Genomic DNA, 18,165 nt, shown 5'->3' on the forward strand with positions numbered 1-18,165 from the left:
GGCAACAGGAGAGGGAAAGCCCCGAGCACCGCTGCCCAGACCCCCAGCGGGGCCCTCGTCCCCTGGGCCCCCAACACGCGGGGCAGGCTCGGACCCAGGGCGGCATCCCCCCGGTTTTTGGCAGCGCCCAAAACCGGGCTTAGAAAGGGCTCCGGCTGTTGCGAGCGCCTCTCCCAAAGGAGGGGAGCCCCTTCCTGCCCCCCGCCTGCACCCCACGGTGGAAGGGCAGCCGCGCCATGGCCCCCGCCGCCTGCGGAGCCGCGTCCTGCTCCAGGAGGTACCCGACCTTCAGCTCCGGCTTCAGCCTCCGCAGGGCAGCCAGCTCCTGCAGCGCTTCCTCCTTCAACCCGCATGTGCTCAGGCTTCAAACAGAGGAAGAAAAGGAGAAAAGCTGTTTAAAAAAAAAAAACCCCAAAAATCAAACCACCCTCCGCTCCTAGGCGCCGGGATGCTGGTATCCCTGGGCTGCCCCACCGCCGGCGGGACGCGGGCACTGGGATGCGCCAGGTGCCTTACCCCAGGGCCCGCAGCGAGCAGGCGGGATGCCGGAGCTGCTGGCAGAGCTGCAGGACGCCCTCGGCTCCCAGCTCGTTGTCGCTCAGGTCCAGGCACGCGAGGCGGGGGTTCTCCACGAGCGCGGCGGCCAGGCCGCGGCAGCAGGCGCCCGTCAGCCGGCAGCTCCCCAGCCTGCGGGACCGGGCAAAGAGGGACGCGGGGTGCCGTCGGCCGCTCCGGGCGGGCAAGGGGAACGGCCGGCCTTGCGGCCCCTTACCGCAGCGTCCGCAGCTGGCAGGTGCGGCGCTTGAGTCCCTCGCAGAGCAGCCGGGCACCGGCGTCACGCAGGCCCTCGCTGAAGGACAAGTCCAGTTCCTCCAGGTGCGCGCCGGTGGCCAGCACGGCGGCCAGGTCCTCGCAGCAGGCGCTGGTGAGGCGGGAGTACCGCAGCCTGCATGGAAACGCCGGGAAGCCCCTCAGAGCCAGCCCCGGGGCGCCCTGCCACCGTGACGGCACCCGCCCCGGTGCCACAGAGGGACGATGCCGCCCCAGGGGGGCTTTTTTGGGGTACCGCTCCACCCCATGGGTTTGGCCCGGACGGGGCGATGTCTTGGCCCGCTCACCGCAAGACGCGCAGGCGGCAGGCGGGGTGCCGCAGCCCCTCGCAGAGCAGGCGCACGCTGCCGTCGCCCAGCGCGCCGTCGCCCAGCTCGAGCCGGGCCAGGCTGGGGCGTTGGGCCAGCAGCGCCGCCAGCTCCGCGCAGCAACTCTCCGACAGCCCGCACCACTGCAGCCTGTGGGGGGAGACGCAGAGAACGGGCGGGCTCATCACACCTATCACACCTGCCCCAGCTGCCCCTCCACACCCCCGCCACCCAGCCAATCAGCATGGAGGGACCACACCCCAACCACCCACTGTAGGGCCAATCAGCATGGAGGGACCACACCCCAACCACCCATTGTAGGGCCAATCAGCATGGAGGGACCACACCCACCCACTCTACAGCCAATCAGCATGGAGGGACCACATCCCATTCACCATATGGCCAATCAGCTTGGAGAAATTCCACCCACCTGCCCATACCATGGCCAATCAGCATGGAGGGACTGCACCCACAACCCCCACCCCCCCCAGCCAATCAATATGGAGGGACCACACCCAACCATAGCCAATCAGAATGGAGGGACCACACCCACCACACCCACCCACTCCACAGCCAATCGGCATGGAAGGACCACCCCCACCCACACCCTATAGGGGCCCGGTCCGACCCCCAGCCGCGTGCTGGTGGTCCCCAGGGTGCAGACCCCCAGCCCCAGCCCCCCGCCACCCCCCGTCCCGTGCCGGCTGCAGCGCCGCGGTTTCGGCTCTGCGCCGGGCGCGGGTCTCTCACCGGAGCGCGCCCACACCCGAGTGCCGCAGCGCCTGGCAGAGCGGGTGGATGGGGGCGTGCGGCTCCTGCCGCCGCTCAGCGAGGGGAGCAGGACATCCTCCGGCTCCCGAGGCACCGGAGCTGCAGGGGGAAAGAGCCCCGGGAAGCACGGGGCAGCCCTCACGGCACCGGGAACCCCCGGCTTCGACGCCGGCGCGCAACCCTCTCCCTCCCCACCAGCTCGCGGGAGGTCTCCTCAGGTGGGACCTCGGTGGCTTTGGAGACGCAAAGAATCACGAGCATCGGGTCGCTAGTGCAGCGAGGGGCGGTACGTACCGAGACACCGACGCGGAATCCTCTTGGTGGAAGGAGCATCCCCGGAGGGTGACGCAGCCCAGCCCAGCCCACTGCCTGATGCAGAAGGAAAGAGCCGTTTGGTCGTAGAGGGTCAACTTGATGTCCTGCAAGTCTACGTCGGTGAAACGGCTCAATACGCTTTGCGCGAAGCTTGTCTCGTTCATCTCGAACAAAAAGTGGAAAGTGTCCAGCTCCGAAATCTTCAGCGTTTGGTCGGGGTGGGAGGTGCCTCTGTGCCTCCCCTGAAGCCACCTCAGCACGTCTTCCCTGGCTCGCGGTGAAATCCTGCACCCGATCGTTTTGCGCATGTGCTCTATCCATTTTTGGCTCACCAGACCAAACAGGAACCGCACCGTTAAGTTCAAATCCTTCCTGGACTCGCTATAGCTTTCTAATAACCTATTTACGTCCTTCGCGAGAGCCCCTGGGTCACCGACTGTGTCCTCGTTGTCCTCCATAACGTAAAACATCGCTGCAAAAAACTCCTGGAGGTGCAGGTGGGTGAAGCTGTAGACGTTCCCATGGTCTGTGCCTTTCTTTGAGATCTTCTCGTTGAGGAAGAGGGGGAGAAGGTCTGTTTGGTCCAAGCCGTGGTCCTTGATTTCCTTCTCAAAGAGGACCTTGTGCTTCCAGATGCCGTCGGCAGCCAAGGAGCAGAGCTTGTGCAGGAACGGCTGGAGGTCCCGTGGGTTGTCCCCGCCTCTGCACTTCATCAGCCGGGAGAGGTAAAGCACGCACATCTGCGTGGTGGCTTTAGAGCACTCCACGAGGTTTGTCTTCCTGCAAAGCTCTTGTTTCAGGAGGGTGCAGACGGTCCAGCTCATGATGGGGATGGCGCACAAGCTGTAGAGGATCTCGTTGCCCCTGGCAAACCTGAAGGCCACGTCGGCTTTACTGTCATTCTCAAAATACCTGTGGAAATACTCCTCCCTCATGGCGGCTGAAAATCCCAGAATTTCCACGTAATACTCACCCTCCAGGCACCGCCCCAGGCTTTGAAGAGCCGTGGGCCTGCTGGTGATGAGCAAGGAGGACTCAGGGAGAAGGGTCTTCTTCAACAAGCTCATCAGCGTGGTTTCTAGCGGCTTCACTTCCCTGGGGTCAGAGCTCAGCTCATCTTCGGGCTGAACCAAGGAAAATCCCATGGCCTCGAAGCCATCAAGAATGAACAGGATCTTCTCCTGGTCATCCAGGATCCTCCCAGTCGGCGTTCGTCTGTGAGGGCAGCACTTGGAAATGAGGTCTGCCACGCTCGCTTCCTCGGTAGAGGCAATGTCTTTACAGTCTATGCAGAAGACGTAGTCAAACTGCGCGTAGAAGTTCCCTTCCACCCACTCCACCATCACCTTCCTGACCGTCATCGTCTTCCCCATCCCCGGGGCCCCCACCAGCACCACGACCCGTGGCGTTTGCCCATCTTCGTCAGGTTTAAACAGCGTCTGCGCAGTGACCGTGACGGTGGCTGGTCTGTTGCCAGCGTCGGCGCACCCATGGCCGGCGCCCGCAGCTTCACGCTCGCTGCAAGGCTTCCTGGCCATGGTCAGGTCGGTGTAGCGGCTCCTGACGGACAGGTTCTCCCCGAGGCAGGAGTTCACCTCTTTGTACTGGAGGAACTCCCGGACCACGTGCTCTCTGTATTTCCGCTTGTACTCTGCGCCGGCGAGAAACGGAGTCAGTCCCAAGCACAGCCAGGTTCCTGAGGAGCTCCTGACCAGCCCAACCACCCAGACACACCAGTGGGATGCTTGTTTCCACCCTCAGGGATTTCCTAGCTCTGGCAGAGGCAAGAAGGACATTGTCTGTGAGAATTTAGGCTCTCTAGTCAGTTGTGGGGGGGTCCTTCTCCTCTCCTGGGTCTCCCCCACCATCCTGATCCATCAATCCCTGTTTGAACCACCCGGCAACCTTCATCCACCCTGGGAGCAGATGCCATTGCCTGGCCTCCAGGCTCCCGGGGAAGCCGAAACCCCCTCGTACCAACTTCTGCCTGTCTCCAGGGTCACTCAAGGGGAAAAAGCAACAGAGAAAAGCAAAATGTAAAATTCCCACCTTTCACTTTCTCATCCAGGAGCTCCTCAGCGAGGTCCCTCTTGTTCATCTCTTCGAACAACCCGATGGCCACGTCCATCGCGACGTCTTCGCTGTAGTTCTTGCCCATGCAGCTGGCAAGCGCGCGAGGGCGGGTGGCCTTCTCCAGCGAAGCCTTGGGGATACTCCATCCTCCTTCCACGTGAGCCTCCGATAATTTTGTCTTGAACTCCTGGAAGTCTTTAGGCGTGAGACCCTGCAGCGCTCGGCAGAGGACGGCGACCGCACGCTCTTCCCCCGCCATCACGGGACGTCACCTGAAAGTGCCAACGGTTAGAAATCATGGATACGCCATGGCAAGAGGTCTTGGAGCTGGGTACTGAATTTGTCCTGTACACCCCGGTTCCTCCTGCGCTGGAAAGGCTGGGGACAGTCACCCCAGGACTCACCAGTCACCCTTGCCTCACCAGCCAAGGTCACGCAGGACCCGCGCCGGAGGGATGTCCCCCCTGGGGTGGGGCACAGCAGAGAGAAAAGCACCCGAAAAAGCATCGTGGGGGCTTCTGACCAGGCTGGGAGCTGCAGCCCCTTGAGGCAGAATCCCCTCCTGGCCCGTTTCCCATCCCGCCCTGCCCTCGCCATCCCTCGGCGCGGCACGGCCGGCCGTGCCGCGATGCACTCACCGCACCGCCCGGGCGGCGGGATGCCGGGGCGCTGCCGAAAGGGCCGGGGCGCTGCCTGAAATCCCCGTCCCGCGTGCAGGCAGGATTTCACTTTTTACGGCAGCCCGACATCCGGCACACCCTTCCTCTTTCCCCGCCGTGGGGCGGCTCTGTAAAACCCCCTGGACGGGCGACGCAGGTTCCGAAGGAATTCCCTGCCCGCGAGGAAGACGCTGTTTTGGGGGAGAAAAGGCAGCTTTAGGAAAGTGCATCGATGCTCGCGGCCGCTCTCCTGCCTCTCCAGCGCTGGCAGCTCTCCCTCCTCCTAACAGGGCGTGTGTGCAACCGAAAACACACCGAGCCCCCGAATTTCCAATCCTTCCGGAGTCACCGCGCTTTGCTCCGGGTCCCCAAGCCTTTTCCTAATCCTGGTAAGAAAAGTCACAGAGCCTCCTCCTCCTCCTCCTCCTTCCTCTTTGGGGCTCCTTATTTCTGCTGCTTCCTTCCCATTTCCAGTCTCCCGTCTCTTCAGGAGACAAGCGCTGTCCCGCAGCTCTCCGGGCTGGAATTAGTTTCCTGTAAATTCAGGAAAACGGAGGGAAGCTGCATTTTCCCGCAGGATTTACTGCCTCTTGCCGCTGGCATGCTGGAGCAAGGGGGACCCCCGAGGGGACCCGTCCCAGGTGATGTGGAGGTAAATGGAGATGCTCGGGAAAGCGGGGTAGGACGGAGAAATCAAAAATCACCGCAGGAAACGGAGAGTTGGGCTGGGAGCTGCCAGAGGAGGAGGATTACGGGGGCGATACGTCCAAAAGCGAAAGGAAAAGGGAGCTGGGAACAACAGTCGCTGCCCGAACGCAACCGCCATCCCGGGACACGTGGGACGGCGAAATAAAGCACGGCTGCGGATCGGAGCGCGGCGCCTCTGGAAGCGTCTCCAGGCTTTGGACGGAATGGGAACGGAACGGCTCGGCGCTCAGAGCTTGCGCTACGCCAGCCGTCGCCCCGCCGCGCGCAGGGATCGGCGTAGGAGGGTCAGCGTAGGAAATGGTGACGGCGGGGGTAGTGCATCGGGGAAAAAAAATATGGATCCAGGATATTTGTCCCTGGAAAGCACGACAGGAGATGAAGGAAATGAGGTGGTGGGTTTGTTCGCTTACACGATCAGCAAATTTCCTTGCGGGACAGGAACTTGCAGAGAAGCGGCCGGACCCAGCAAGAGACACCGGGTCCCGTAGCGATCCCTTGAGCAAGGATGTGAGGAGGAATTTACAGAGTGGGTGGGTGGGGGAAATCAAACAAAAAAGGAAAAAAAAGTGTTTGAAAGAGAGGGAAAACTTGAGCCCTGGCTGTACTCGATTGGTTAAAGGCTGAAAGAACGGTGTGCTATATATAAGCTATACAAATATAATAAGTGTATTTTTGCTTGTGCTAAAGGCAACTGGAAATTATATGGGGAAGGGGAAATATCCCAGCGCTGTCAGGTTTGGGGAGGTGCTGGGGAACTCCTGAAGGGGGGAGGCTGTAGAAATACCGCTGAATGCACCCTGCCCTACAGTTAATGGCATTTACGTTTATGGAAAATTGTGTTTATTATGGTAATTGCAGTATATGGTAGAGCCAGAATGCGTACGGGTAAATATTATTATTGCAGAGCTAATTAATTATGTGAACCACGGGTGGAAGTTAACAGCACCATCAATAAACTCGGCGCTGCCGGGGGCTGAGCTTGGCTGGAGCCCGGGGCTGTGGGGTGGGTGGGGAGGTCCCAGGTGAGGCTGGTTGTGGCCCTGAGGCTACTAATAGCCCCCTGAGGGGCAGGGGGGCTTCTGTTTGCACTGCAGGGGCTTTCTGGTGTGGGGTGCTGAGCCCAGGCAGAGCTGCAGCCGCTCCAACCGCCAACCCACCCTGAGACGCGTCCTTCATCCTGCTGCCCGGGGAGCGCGGAGGCAAGGGAACCGGCTGCTGCCCAAATGCCGGGGCAAATAGGGTACGTGTGCCCTGGTTCGGAGGGGGGAACCCATCCCGGGATGGGGACCGGGAAACTGGGATGGTGGCCGGGAAACTGGGATGGTGGCACGTGGGGGTTGTGCAGCCGGGGCTGTTGACCACCTGCAGCTCGCATGGGGCTGGCAGGACGGGAAAGAAAATGCGTTGGGGGGACGTGTTTAGGAAAGCTGCCGTTGAGGGGTGCTGGGAGAGGATGGTTTAAGGCCCGTCGGGGAGTTTGGGGAGGGGGAAAAGCAGGCTCCTCGCTGCCAGCATCCCGGCAGCTGACGGCAAATGGCGCTGCAGCGAGGCTTGCGGGATCCCTGCTGCAAGGGGATGGGGCGCAGAAAAAAAATCTTGAGGCACAGAATATAAATTCAGGAGGCAGGTGAGTGTGCTGAGCGGGGCTGTTTGCCCCCTCGGGCTGAGGCAGCGCGGGCAAGCGTGAGGAAATCGCAGCCGGAAAGCCCCGGCCTCAGCCCATCCAGGCGCTGGAGCCGGGAATTTCTGCTTGCGGGAGGCTCCCCCCTCGTATGCCAAGGGGAGGCGCGGAGGCTGAGGACATTTCTGCCTGAAGTAGAATGAGCAAAAAGATTTTTTTTTAGGAGTCTGGTGCCCAAATCCCGCAAGCAGCGGCTCGGGTGTCTCTCCCGCATGAAATTGCGTATTTTCCCAATCTTGCCGAAACCTCGCCCCTCTCGTCCGTGGGTCGGGCTTGGCTCTTGTGGGCGGTTTGGCAGAGCCCGAGAGGGTCAAGGAAAGAAAATAATGATTTTTCTCCGGAGCTGCTGCCCTGCTGCACCGCATTTGTTTGCGGCTGAGCTGTCGCTTGGCTGTGTTTGATGGGAGGGAGGAAAATACGGTGGTTACAGAGGTAAAGTGAGTTGTTCTGCAAATCACTAAGCTGACAAAGTTGGTTTCTCCTGGATTTCTGAGCAAGTTCTCGTTAGGATGTCTACACTTCCTACAAAATTGCACGAAGCTGGGCAGCGGGTCCCAAGTAACCATATGGAGGAAGATGGTCAAGCATCACGTGGCCCTTAATTCCTGAGCAAACTGGGCTAAAGGAGTTCTGGGCAGTGCCGGGACCTGGCCGCAGTTTGGGGTACGAGCAAGGTTTGACCATGTGGGGTGTGAATTCAGACCTGGGCACGGATGGAGGAGGCCAGGCTGCGACAGGGAGGGCCCTTGGCTTTTAACCAAGGTGCTGCGAAGCGCCGGCGCGGCTGAAGAGGCGGCTGCGTGTCCGGCACAGCCTGGCCGGGTGCCTGACGGCGCTCCGCAGCAGGACCCCGGCTGCGTGCCCGGCTCCGAGCCGCCCTTGGGCAGCCCGCCGTCCCTCGCTGGGCATTTTGGAAGGGGAGTCGGACCCCGGTCTGCTGGGGCAAGGCAGGGTCTGGGGAGAAGGGAAGCAGAACTGGCACAAAACTTCCCCAGAGCGCAGCATTTTGGCTTCCTCCCTGCACCGAGCAGGGCTTCTCCTTGGTGGGACGGACTGCGGCCGGGGGACTGGGAAATCTGGTGGGGGGATTTCCTGGGGGGGGGAGCCCCATGCTCCTTTTTTCTCTATGCACGAGCATCTCAATTTATCAGGCTGTTCGTCCCCCCCTCTTTTGTGGCTGTAATCGCTGCAAACCCAGGTGGGATTTGGAGACGCCAGCCACAACCCAGGGCTCAGCCCCAAATAACAGGGGGATGTGGAGACGCGCCCCCCTTGCCATCCTGCCCCCCCCCTTCAAGTCCCAGCCCTTCCCTCCGGATTGGAGCGCTGGCTTCCCCCCCGCCCCCCCTCCCCTTGCTCTCCATCTTCATGCAGTCTGCAGAGGTGCATTGTGGGAAACTCCCAAGTTTTTTTTCCCCCCCTCCTCCTCCTCCTCCTCTGCCTTCCTCCCTCCCTCCTCTCTGCGCAAGAGCCAGCTCCCAAGGTGTGACTGTGCCCAAGGACAGAAGGTAAGGGCCGCTGCTCTCATCCCCGCGTGCCAGCACCCAGGCTGAGGGGACGGGGGTGCCGTGGGGTCCCCAGCCATCGGCGCAGAGACGGGCAGCGTTCCTCCTCGGGGTGACAGAGCGAAATAGAGACGCAGATCTACCTGGTCAAGGTGAACGTCCGCTTTGTCGCAGATGGAGGCCAGGGGCTGCCAGGCTGGCCGGCTCGGGAGCGCGTACCCGCGCAGCTCTCCCTGTTAACAGGCAACAATGCGTGGGGTTTTTTTTTTGCCTTTTTTAACCCAAAACAATGAGTGCAGTGAGGATGGCCAGCCCCATCACAGCTCCCTTCCCGCTCCAGCTCCTCTCTCTTGCTCCCTGAAGGTCAGGCAGCCGGAGCTGGCGTTCCCGTAAGCGCGTGGGAGCCTGCCTGCAGCCTCCGCGTACCTGCGCTCGCCCGATCCCGGCCAGGCCGACCGATACCAAAGCCACCGGCCTTCAGCGAGGGCAAGGCAGAGCCCTGCGATGGAGGCTGGGGGTTTGAGGAGGCAGAAACGGTCCGGAGGCAGAAAGGGCTCCGAGCGTGGAGAAGCGGAGCCGGCCGTGTGCCGGAAACAGGGCTGCTGGGAGGGAGGGGGGGGAAGCAGCATCCCCAGCTAAAACCTCCCAGCCTCGGCAGGAAAGCTGCTGTGCCTCCCGGGAAGGTTTCGATCAGGTTTCCAGGCGCATTCCCTCTCCCATCAGTGGTATTCGTCTGCCCTCTGCTCTGCCTGGGTGGGTTTAATGTCTAATATTCGCCAATCCTGAGGCGGGAGGCAAGCACGACGAGGAAAAGCCGGCAGCCCTGGCTCGACTTTTCCCAAGGGAGGAGCTGGGAATTGTTCTGTTAGGCAGAGGAGCTGTGATATCAAAGGGATATCCTTCGATAAGACCCCTGGCTTGTGCTGGAAAGGAGCTCACAAAGGGAAATCTGCCCCCCCCAAAAAAAAGACAAAAATAGAGATGAGAGAGGCAATACTGCATATTTTAAACTATGGGGAGAAGATCATGGGAGGGAGGAGGACACCAGACCACGGTTTCTCTTTCAAGACGTGTGCTCCCAGGGATGAAATGCGTGGCGACGGGTGCCTCGGGCTTTTCAGTCTGACGTCCCTGCCTCTGCGCATCCGTGTGCACCCCTGCCCTGCGTGTCTGCAGAGACCTGTTGGTTTGGTCCCTGCTCCTGCTTGGTTCGCTGTGATCGTCTGGTAGCTTCTGAGGGGGTTGGAGGGAGGGAGGAAGAGGATTTTTCTTCTTGATTTGAGGGCAGGCTGGTAAAACTTCAGTGCTGGGGCAACAGGAGGAAGCCCTCCCTGTCGCAGCCCCCTTTTCCTGGGTGGGGCTTGGCCAGGATGCTGTCAGGAGAAGGAGGATGGACCACACTGGGTTGAGCTCCCTGCTCCATCTCGGGATTCACCTCCAAAAGTCTGACCTTGACAGGTTTGACCTTCAGCGCTTCCCATCTCTCCTCGCTCAGCCACAGTGCTGAACGCCAGCCTCTCACCCTGTGATATCGTGGGAGGAAACCCAGAATTCCCGCGATGCGGGTTTACGTCCTCTCCGACAGCAGGCTGCCGGGACCGGGGACTGCCGAGCGCCCCGGCACGCTCTGCCCGCCCTTGGTTGGGTATGGGGACAGGCACGAGGGGAGGGATGGAGCACTCTGAGCAAGCGTTTTGGTGCTGGCGGAGCTTTGGCCATCCTTCCCCAGACCCTTCCCAGCTCTCTGCGGTTTTGCCGCAGAAGGGAAGCGACGGGCTTTACCCCAGAGCGTGCCAGGAGCCTGCCTGGAAGGTCACGGGCTCGTGCTGAATCGGCCCCTCGTCCGCCCGCAGCGGCTTCTCACATTTCGGCTGCAAAGCCACGGCTTTCAGGCTGAACGCCTGCGGATCTGCGGGCTGTGGGATTCAGGACCTGGCTCTGCACGTGCAGAATTGCCTCCGGGATCGTTTGTTTGGGTGACACTGAGCCACAAAGGGGGGTGATGCCGGGAAAGCCCGGTGCCATCCCGCATCGGTCCGAAGGGATGGGTTTAGGATGCCCGTAAGTGGAAGAGGGCTGTGAAATCTGCTGCTGCTTACTGCAGCATCAGAGATAACCCTCACTTTTTTCCCTTGTGAATATTGAATTTGTGAGACACAGGGCCCACTGACTGTCAAGAGGATCATCGACCTGTTAGAAAGAAAATCAGCCTTCTGCATCGGGGTACCAGCTCCCGGCTGCTCGGGGGGCAGCACCCCAAACTGGAAGCATCTACCCTCTTGCCAAAGGCAGCTTCCCCAGGGCTGGCAGCGCAAAGAGCAGGGCTTTGTGATGGAGAGGAACGGGTTGCTCACCCTTTTCCGAGAGGCAGAAAGGAGGCGCGACGCGCTCGCGGACCCTGCCGCCACGTTGTTCCGGAGGTGGCACCGCAGACCCAGTGCTGAGCGGAGAACCGAGACGTGCCCCACGGCCCCAGCATTGTGGGGAATCACAGATTGATTCCCCACGGGGACTTGATTGTTTTGGGGGCGGCAGTGACCCCCCTCCTGGAGCAAGCAGCTCTCAGGGAGAGTGGCTGAGCAGAGCCGAGCTGGTGCAGACGGAGGACGGGGTGTCAGTGGTGCTGAGCTAGAAAGCTGAGTTAGAAAGGACAAAAATTGGCTTCTCGACAGCAGGGCTGCGGTGGGAGGCTGCTGGGCTGGCTTCTGCTGGGGCTTTTGGGCCGTGGTGGCCACCCTTCTGATCTCGCAGGAGGTGCCAGCCCGTCCCCAGGAAGGGACGGGCAGCATCTTGTCGCCAGTGCCACAGCGCTGCCGGCATCGAATTGCCGGCTCTGGGAGAGCTGGGAAAGCTTTGGGAAGTTACAGAACGAGTGTGTTTGCAGAAAGCCAGGGCGTGAGGGGGTGCCCAGGGTGGGATGCAGGATGCGGGGCGTTGCGCTGGTGGGTTAAGGCTCTGGGGTCCAAGGTGCTGGCTGTGCACCTTCCGCTGCGTCTCCTGAATCGCTCCCTGTTGAAGCTCCTCCAGTGCTCCTATCCTGCGTCCTGCCCAACAGCTGCCATGGGAAAAAAGTCATCCTGGCCAAAAATCCTTGCCTTCATTCCTCTAAATTTCTGTCTTGGGGTGAGTGATGCTCAGTCCTGCCGGGGAGAGGCTTCAGATCTAACCCCTCACAATTTTTGACTGGTAAAAGCCACGATCTTGTTCCACTACAAAAAAAAACACGGAGGTACAAAGTGGGAAACCAGAATTTGATTCTGTGTCTGAGGGCACAAGCTGGTCAGGTCCACGTCGGGCATAACTCCATGCCCACCCCTACGGACATCAGTCAGCGCATGTGATCAGCATCGCTGGAGAGTTTGAGACAAAAACCTTCCCTTTCCCAAGGCTGTTTTGGTGATGCTTTCCTGGTTTCTGCCACATTTTGGGGCGGCCGTGAGGTGAGAAAAGGGTTTGTACTGCTTTCGTGCCCGTACCAGCGCAGGATGCCGGGCAGCGCCCAGTTCGGGTGATGAGTTGCCCCTTTGGGACCGTGCGTGATGGAAAAGGGAAGGAGGGGGCCCAGCTGGGGTTTTTTGGTAGCAGCCTCGATATTTTTAACAGCGTTGTGGGCAGGAAGCTGAACTGAGCTCAAAGCGCTTCTCGGCCCGCGTGGCCGCAGAGGAAGGAGCGGGTTTGTGCCTGGGGGTGCCCTGGAAGGGGAACGCAGCGGGACAGGGGCAGCGGGAGCTCGCTGGGGATGTGCTGAAGGGCAGGGCGGCACGGCAGCGAGCCGTCCTTCCCCGCGCGACGCTGCGGGCCGAAGGGCAGAGTCAGGTTTACAGCTTTTTCTCGTGCTTCTTGTTGCTTTATTTTCACGTAGGGTGAAAGAAGATAACAGAACAAAAATGAGGAGCGTGGTTTTGCTGAGTGCACGGCTGTGTACAGGCAGAGCACCTGAGCAGTGTAGGTTGGAGCTATGTTTGGGTTTTAAAAACAAGAAAAGAACAAGAGTCAAGCCCTCGGTGGGCGTGTGGCGCGTGTCTCCAACATCACCTCCATCTCCAGAATAAAATGTCTGCCACATCCATCCCAGCAGGACTTCTGGGGTCAGGACAAGAGTGGTCCACAGACGTGACGCTTAGCTCTGACGTCAGCTCCTGCCCAGGTGATGGTGTAGAAAAAGGCCATTTAGCCTTTTTCTGGGCTCATGTTGGTGGGAAGTGTATGGGGCTGGCTGCGGAGCTCCGAAATGCTGCGTCACTGGTGCGGGGAGCGTGGTAGGACAGCCTCTGGACAGGCTGCGTCGCGAGCCGGGACTTTGCCCCATCGCTGTGCGGCTGCTGGCCCATCGGGATGCCCGGGGTCTGCGTCCCGCCGCCGTTCCCATAGCAGACGTAAGGCAAAGCCCATTTTTTTGGCTAGACGATGCGGGGGTGACGGTTGCAGTTCTGGTCATCGCCAGCGCCAGCCGGACAGGCGATGAGAGCGCCGGGTCTCAGCGCAGCCGCAGGACTGACGCAGCCCCAGAGCGGAGGCTTTGCTGGCCGATCTCCCCCTGCGGCAGCCGTTGGAGGCTGCTGCCTCTTCAAACGCTTCCAGCATCTGACGCGCTTCACGTCAAGATTCAAAGGGCTCGGTGGAGAGGGAAATGTTTAATTCAGGGCCGGGGGGAGGGATGCGGGGAGTAGCAAACAACGGAGTGGGGAAAGGATTCATAAATATCTCATAGAGGGAAGTGGGTCAGCGGCGTTCGGTGCTGCTGCCTCCGAGGCTTGGCTTCGGGAGGGCTGGCAAACGCAGCACAGCCGGCTCCTGGGGCACCGGGGCTGTTCAGACACCCGCTATCGTCCCGCTTGCGTTGTTTGATCACACTCGCTGTGCGCCGCGTCAGGAGCAGGGGGCCAAAATAGACCGCAAGGGAGCGAAAATTCCTCCTCGGGGAGCTGCCTATGGCAGCCGAGCGCGCGCAAGCTCCTTATGTAAAGCTGGTTTAGTGTTTACGGGAACGCTGAGAGGCACGGCATTACCTCATCTGTCTTCACAGCGCTGCTTGGAGCCGGGGAAAAGGCTTAGTCACACCGCTCCGCCACCGCTTAGCTGGGGGCTGGCCTGGCATCGCGCCGCCTTTAACGGGAGAGGGGAGAAGGGCTGTCTGTCCCCATCGGAAATGGGGAGTTGAAGCACTGGGAAATCAAACGGGCTGCTCGGTGGCAGCAGGAGGCTGGGATGGGGCAGGGGTCTGACCCCAAATCCTTCCAGCCCTGACGGGTCACTCTCCTGTGTGGCAGATGAAACGGGCGCAGGGTCCCAAGGATGCTTGCCAAGGGACGGTGTCTGGTCCTCCACACTGCGTTACCTGGGGGTTAGACAAGGTTGGAAACATTTTGTCAGAAATGAAAAGGTGGCCTCCTTGCTTCCCATGGAGCTCAGCCTCCCACAAACCAGTCGCTGGTCATTCCTGCCCTGTGCCACCCCAGTGTCTGGCTTGGGCACAGGCTGAGGTATTTCCAGAAGAGATGGGGAGATGTTCAGTCTAAACTGTCGGGTTTGAGTCTGGCCAGGAACTTGAGCAAGTAGGGAAACGGAAGAGCACAAACTGGTGAAACTGGGCTTCTGTGGCCAAGGGCAAGGAAGGCAGAGGGATAAGAGACTGAACAGCTCGCGTGAACAGATACTAAAATGGAGCAGAGCTGCAGAAATGAAGACATGACGGACTGATGATTCTCTGTGGGTTTCCAGAAGTGGTGGGACGCCCTGGCGACTGATATGAACTCTGTGATGTCCTCACCGGACAGTGGAGCTGCTGCCTGTGAGCCAGTGAGGTTTTTAAGGTAGATCCCATGGGGGGAAAAGTTGGGCTAGCCTGGCTGTGAGTCAGCAACTTGATTCTGATTTCTACCCTAAAATAACTCAGAAGTGTGATTTCAGCTCTGCCTCCGGCTAGCAGCTGTGCAGGGACAAATCTTGATTTACTTTTTTTTTTATTATTAAATGGCTTTTGCTGGTTTCTTACATGACGTCCAGCTGAGCTAGCCAGGACTTGCGCTCTCTGCTGCAGTCTGCTCGGTCAGCCGACGCTCGTGGTCCCTGCTTCTCTTAACTCTCTTCCAAGCCACTTTGGTGCAGGGGGAGATCTGCAAATCTTTGGGAGAAGAAAGGGAGGTGAGGATGGTCTTGAGCCTCAGGACCTCAAAACCTACACCTCTGTGGCGCCCTGAAACAACGCCTTCTCCGGAGCAACGTGGTTGAGCCCATTTCTTCTGCCACAAAATGACAAGTGGCAAGGAACCAGCATCGCCCTGCCGCCTCAGACCTCTTGGAGAAGCCTCAGTCTGTCAGAACAGGCTACGTTTTCCTTGGCACCATCAGAATACTCCTGCTTTTTTTTTGTTTCTTTTTTTTTTTCCTCCCTTTTCAGGAAGTTATGTATTTTCAGGTGCCTCTTTGAAGTGGCCAAATTGTAATTTCCTGTTTGTGCGCACAGGTTGCCACAGGAACAAAATCTGCAGGCTTCAGTCTGAAATTACCTGCACCTCACCTACCAGCTGGTGCCGGCGCCCGGATCTCTGACGGTAATTCAATCCTGCCAGCTGGTTTCGGCGGGTGCAAATTGCACTCGCCGAAGGGAAGCTGGCTGAGAAGAGGGTCATTTTCTGTCTCTTGGAAAGCTAGTTTGGTCTTAAATTGGCCAGCTGAGACCTACAGAATCCGCTGAAGGGACCTGAAGTTCATTGGAATTCAGGGTACATTCTTCCTCTGCGACACTGAAAAACCTTTCACAGTGTCGGCGTGAGAGCAATCGACTGAGGAACGTGGAGAGGACTACGTTGGGTGTTGTGTTCTCACGGTCAGAGTCATCGTCCCGTAGCTTCGTGAAGGAGGGGTCTGGTCTTGAGAGGGACACGCCATCTCCTCTGGCACTGCTGAGCGCTCTCCGCTCTCCCTGCCTCCCAGCCGCGTCATTTGAAGGGGAACTGAGAGCCGGCTCGGTTGCGTACCCCATCTCCTCTGTCCCCAGCCCATGGGAGTTAAGCCATGCCCAGCTCAAGCAACACGGAGTTGCGGAGTGGTCTTTGCCGTGGTTTGGCTGCTTCAGGGTAAGGGGCTTGGGGGCTGGAAGAAGCATTGATGCTTGCCTAGTAATAAGGACCCATTTAATTTTTTTTTTTTTGTGCAAAAGCCAACACAGGCTGTGCTACTTAAGAGAATGGGGCTTTGGTCCTTGGAGCTCACCTCTTTACCCCAAAAAGGCCAACCTTCATGCCTTTTCTTTCCCTGACAGGTGGGAATGACAAAGAAGTGAAGGGGAGACAAAGTACGGGTTCAGGAGGGAGATGTGAGGATATTTAAGGTCTCTTCTGTCATCTCTGGCTCTTTTTTCACAGCATTGCCACAGGTCAGGCATGGTCAGGAGTTGTTTGAGGCTGATATTTTCAAATGGAGAACACCTGGACTTTGTGGGTGGACCTCTGGAAGTATAAATTCAGATAAATAACCCTGCTGTGGCTGTTGAGCTCCCTCCTGCTGACTCTCAGCCTGGCAGCTTTTCGTGAGGGAGGGAAGAACCCTCTGTACGAGCCTCCTGCTTAGCTCAGAACCTTCTGATGGCGCCGCGTTATGATGAAGCTGGCCATGACTCATCTGCTCCATTCGTTGCTGGACGGACGCAGCTTTTGTCTGCGCACACGGGAGGCAGATGAATGGATGGATTTGCTGATTTGCTGGGGCCGGTGAGGCAGAAAAGGTGCCAAGGAAAGCGGTTCCTCGCATCGGCCCGCTGGCTTTGGCTGGGGCCAGCTCGTTGCACCGGTGACTCTGACCGCACCAACCTTGAGAGCGGCACAGCCAGAAGCATCCCAGGAGGGATGCGGTGTTTGTGCGCTGCTTCTTGCAGCAGCAGGAATTTGAAGGGCTTTTCTTCTCCTTTTTCTTCTTGGTCACCGCTTTCCTAATCTCTGCTCCCTCTTCCCAGCCTGGGAAAGAGCTGGTTAGCTGCTGGTGAGTGAGAACCTCCCTAAAAAGGCACAAACTGTTAAACAAAGAAGTAGCACGGGGGGGAAAGGGAGGGAATGGAGCCCGTTTCTCACAAAACCTTATTCCTTAGTGCTGCTGTCTGTGTGGGAGGCAGAGAGGGAGCTGGAAGGGGGGAGGAAAGGGCAGACAGGCGGAGACAGCGGCTGAGGAGGAAGAAATAGATGTGAGAAGCTATGAAGAAGAAAGTAAAGGTGGAGAAACGGGCCATCAGAGAAAACCTTTATGTGACGGAATGAGGAAGGCAGCACAGGCGGCCGCGAGCCAGCGCGATGCTGCCCCAGCCAGTGGCTCTGCGGCCGTTGGGCACGCAAAGGGTGGTCGAGCTGGGCTGCAGTGCTGGATGGCATCAGCTCAGCCAAGCCAAAGGCTCTGGAGAGGCGCTGGGCGACTCTGTGCCTGTTTCCAGTGATGGAAAACCACTGGCAGAAAGCCCTTTCACGTGGGCACTTAAGAACCGCTGATACTGATTTTTGGCTTAGGTTGGATTCTCCGTCTTTTAAACCTTTTCTAATCTGCGTGAGGGGCTTGCGTTGCTTTTTGTGGAAACTCACTCACAAATCGGTAAATCCTCTAACGCGCCGTTTGCAGCGGTGCAGGGCACGGCTGCGGGACAAGGCTCCGTGGCACAGTGCAGGCTCTGAGCAAAACCAGCCTTCCTGCTTCCAGGAATCTGGAAACCAGATCTGATCAATGGGGGGTGTGAGCAGGAGAGGACGTGGATAAACCGAGCTACGTAGGCCGCGCAAGGTCCCCGCTTCTCAGCAGAGACTGATTTTTTTTTTTTTTTCTTCTATGATTTAGCCCTACCAACTCTGTAGGCTGCACTTCGCTTTCCAAGGGAAAGCAGCAGAAGTTTAACGCTTGGTTCGTACAGTTTAACCGCACAAATACCACGGAGCGAGAGAGCAGCCCAGGTAATTGGTATCAAAGCGCCTGAGCAGGGAATTTAATATTTATAATGCGATGACTCTGACTCTCCCTGCTTTAACCTCTAAGCCTGCTTCAGTCTTAGGCCCTACTTATTTTGTTGTCTGGTGTTTGTACCAGCTGTAAAATCAGGATAAGTTGCTCCCAAAGTAGAGGAGCAGAGACCTGTGAGTGATGGCGTGCAGCCTCAGCACGTAGGAATACGGCCCTGGATTTCTACATAGCAGAGCAGCGTGAACGCTCTTTGGAGGCAACAGGAAGGAAAAGGTGAGGCAGGTGGTATCTACAGAAATATTACAAAATTAGCAAGGAGAGGAAAATATTTTCGCAGTTGACCAGGACTATGTGTTAACCTACTAAGTCCGAGGCTA

The 18,165-nt window shown here is 58.8% G+C and overlaps 2 protein-coding genes across 3 annotated transcripts in view; one reads left to right on the top strand and one right to left on the bottom strand.

Moving 5' to 3' along the window:
- Positions 1-9,395, bottom strand: LOC104477464 (NACHT, LRR and PYD domains-containing protein 12). The gene is made up of 10 exons (XM_086749725.1): positions 9,278-9,395; positions 8,995-9,084; positions 4,937-5,148; positions 4,275-4,570; positions 2,205-3,876; positions 1,890-2,009; positions 1,119-1,289; positions 773-946; positions 517-687; positions 1-362 (listed from the first exon to the last, which is right to left on the bottom strand). The coding sequence occupies exons 4-10, from the start codon at positions 4,555-4,557 to the stop codon at positions 140-142; spliced, it is 2,814 nt and encodes a 937-aa protein (XP_086605851.1). The 5' UTR covers positions 4,558-4,570; positions 4,937-5,148; positions 8,995-9,084; positions 9,278-9,395; the 3' UTR covers positions 1-139.
- Positions 6,800-18,165, top strand: part of CEND1 (cell cycle exit and neuronal differentiation 1) — a 22,476-nt gene continuing 11,110 nt past the window's right edge. The window contains exon 1 of one of the 2 annotated variants that reach the window (XM_086749775.1): positions 6,800-6,905. The gene's annotated coding sequence lies outside the window, so the exon portion shown is untranslated. Of the gene's footprint in view, positions 6,906-8,740; positions 8,855-18,165 lie in introns of those variants that run through there. The other variant, XM_086749773.1, reaches the window with a different exon arrangement.

The sequence above is a fragment of the Chlamydotis macqueenii genome, chromosome 5, assembly GCF_036417535.1.
Source record: "Chlamydotis macqueenii isolate bChlMac1 chromosome 5, bChlMac1.mat, whole genome shotgun sequence".
NCBI lineage: Eukaryota > Metazoa > Chordata > Aves > Otidiformes > Otididae > Chlamydotis > Chlamydotis macqueenii.

Coding starts and splice junctions, on each gene's coding strand:
- LOC104477464 (XM_086749725.1), bottom strand. CDS start 4,557: ATGGCGGGGGAAGAGCGTGCGGTCGCCGTCCTCTGCCGAGCGCTGCAG. Junction 688..772: donor TGCCAGCTGCGGACGCTGCG/GTAAGGGGCCGC, acceptor CCGGTCCCGCAG/GCTGGGGAGCTGCCGGCTGA. Junction 363..516: donor TGCTCGCTGCGGGCCCTGGG/GTAAGGCACCTG, acceptor CTCTGTTTGAAG/CCTGAGCACATGCGGGTTGA.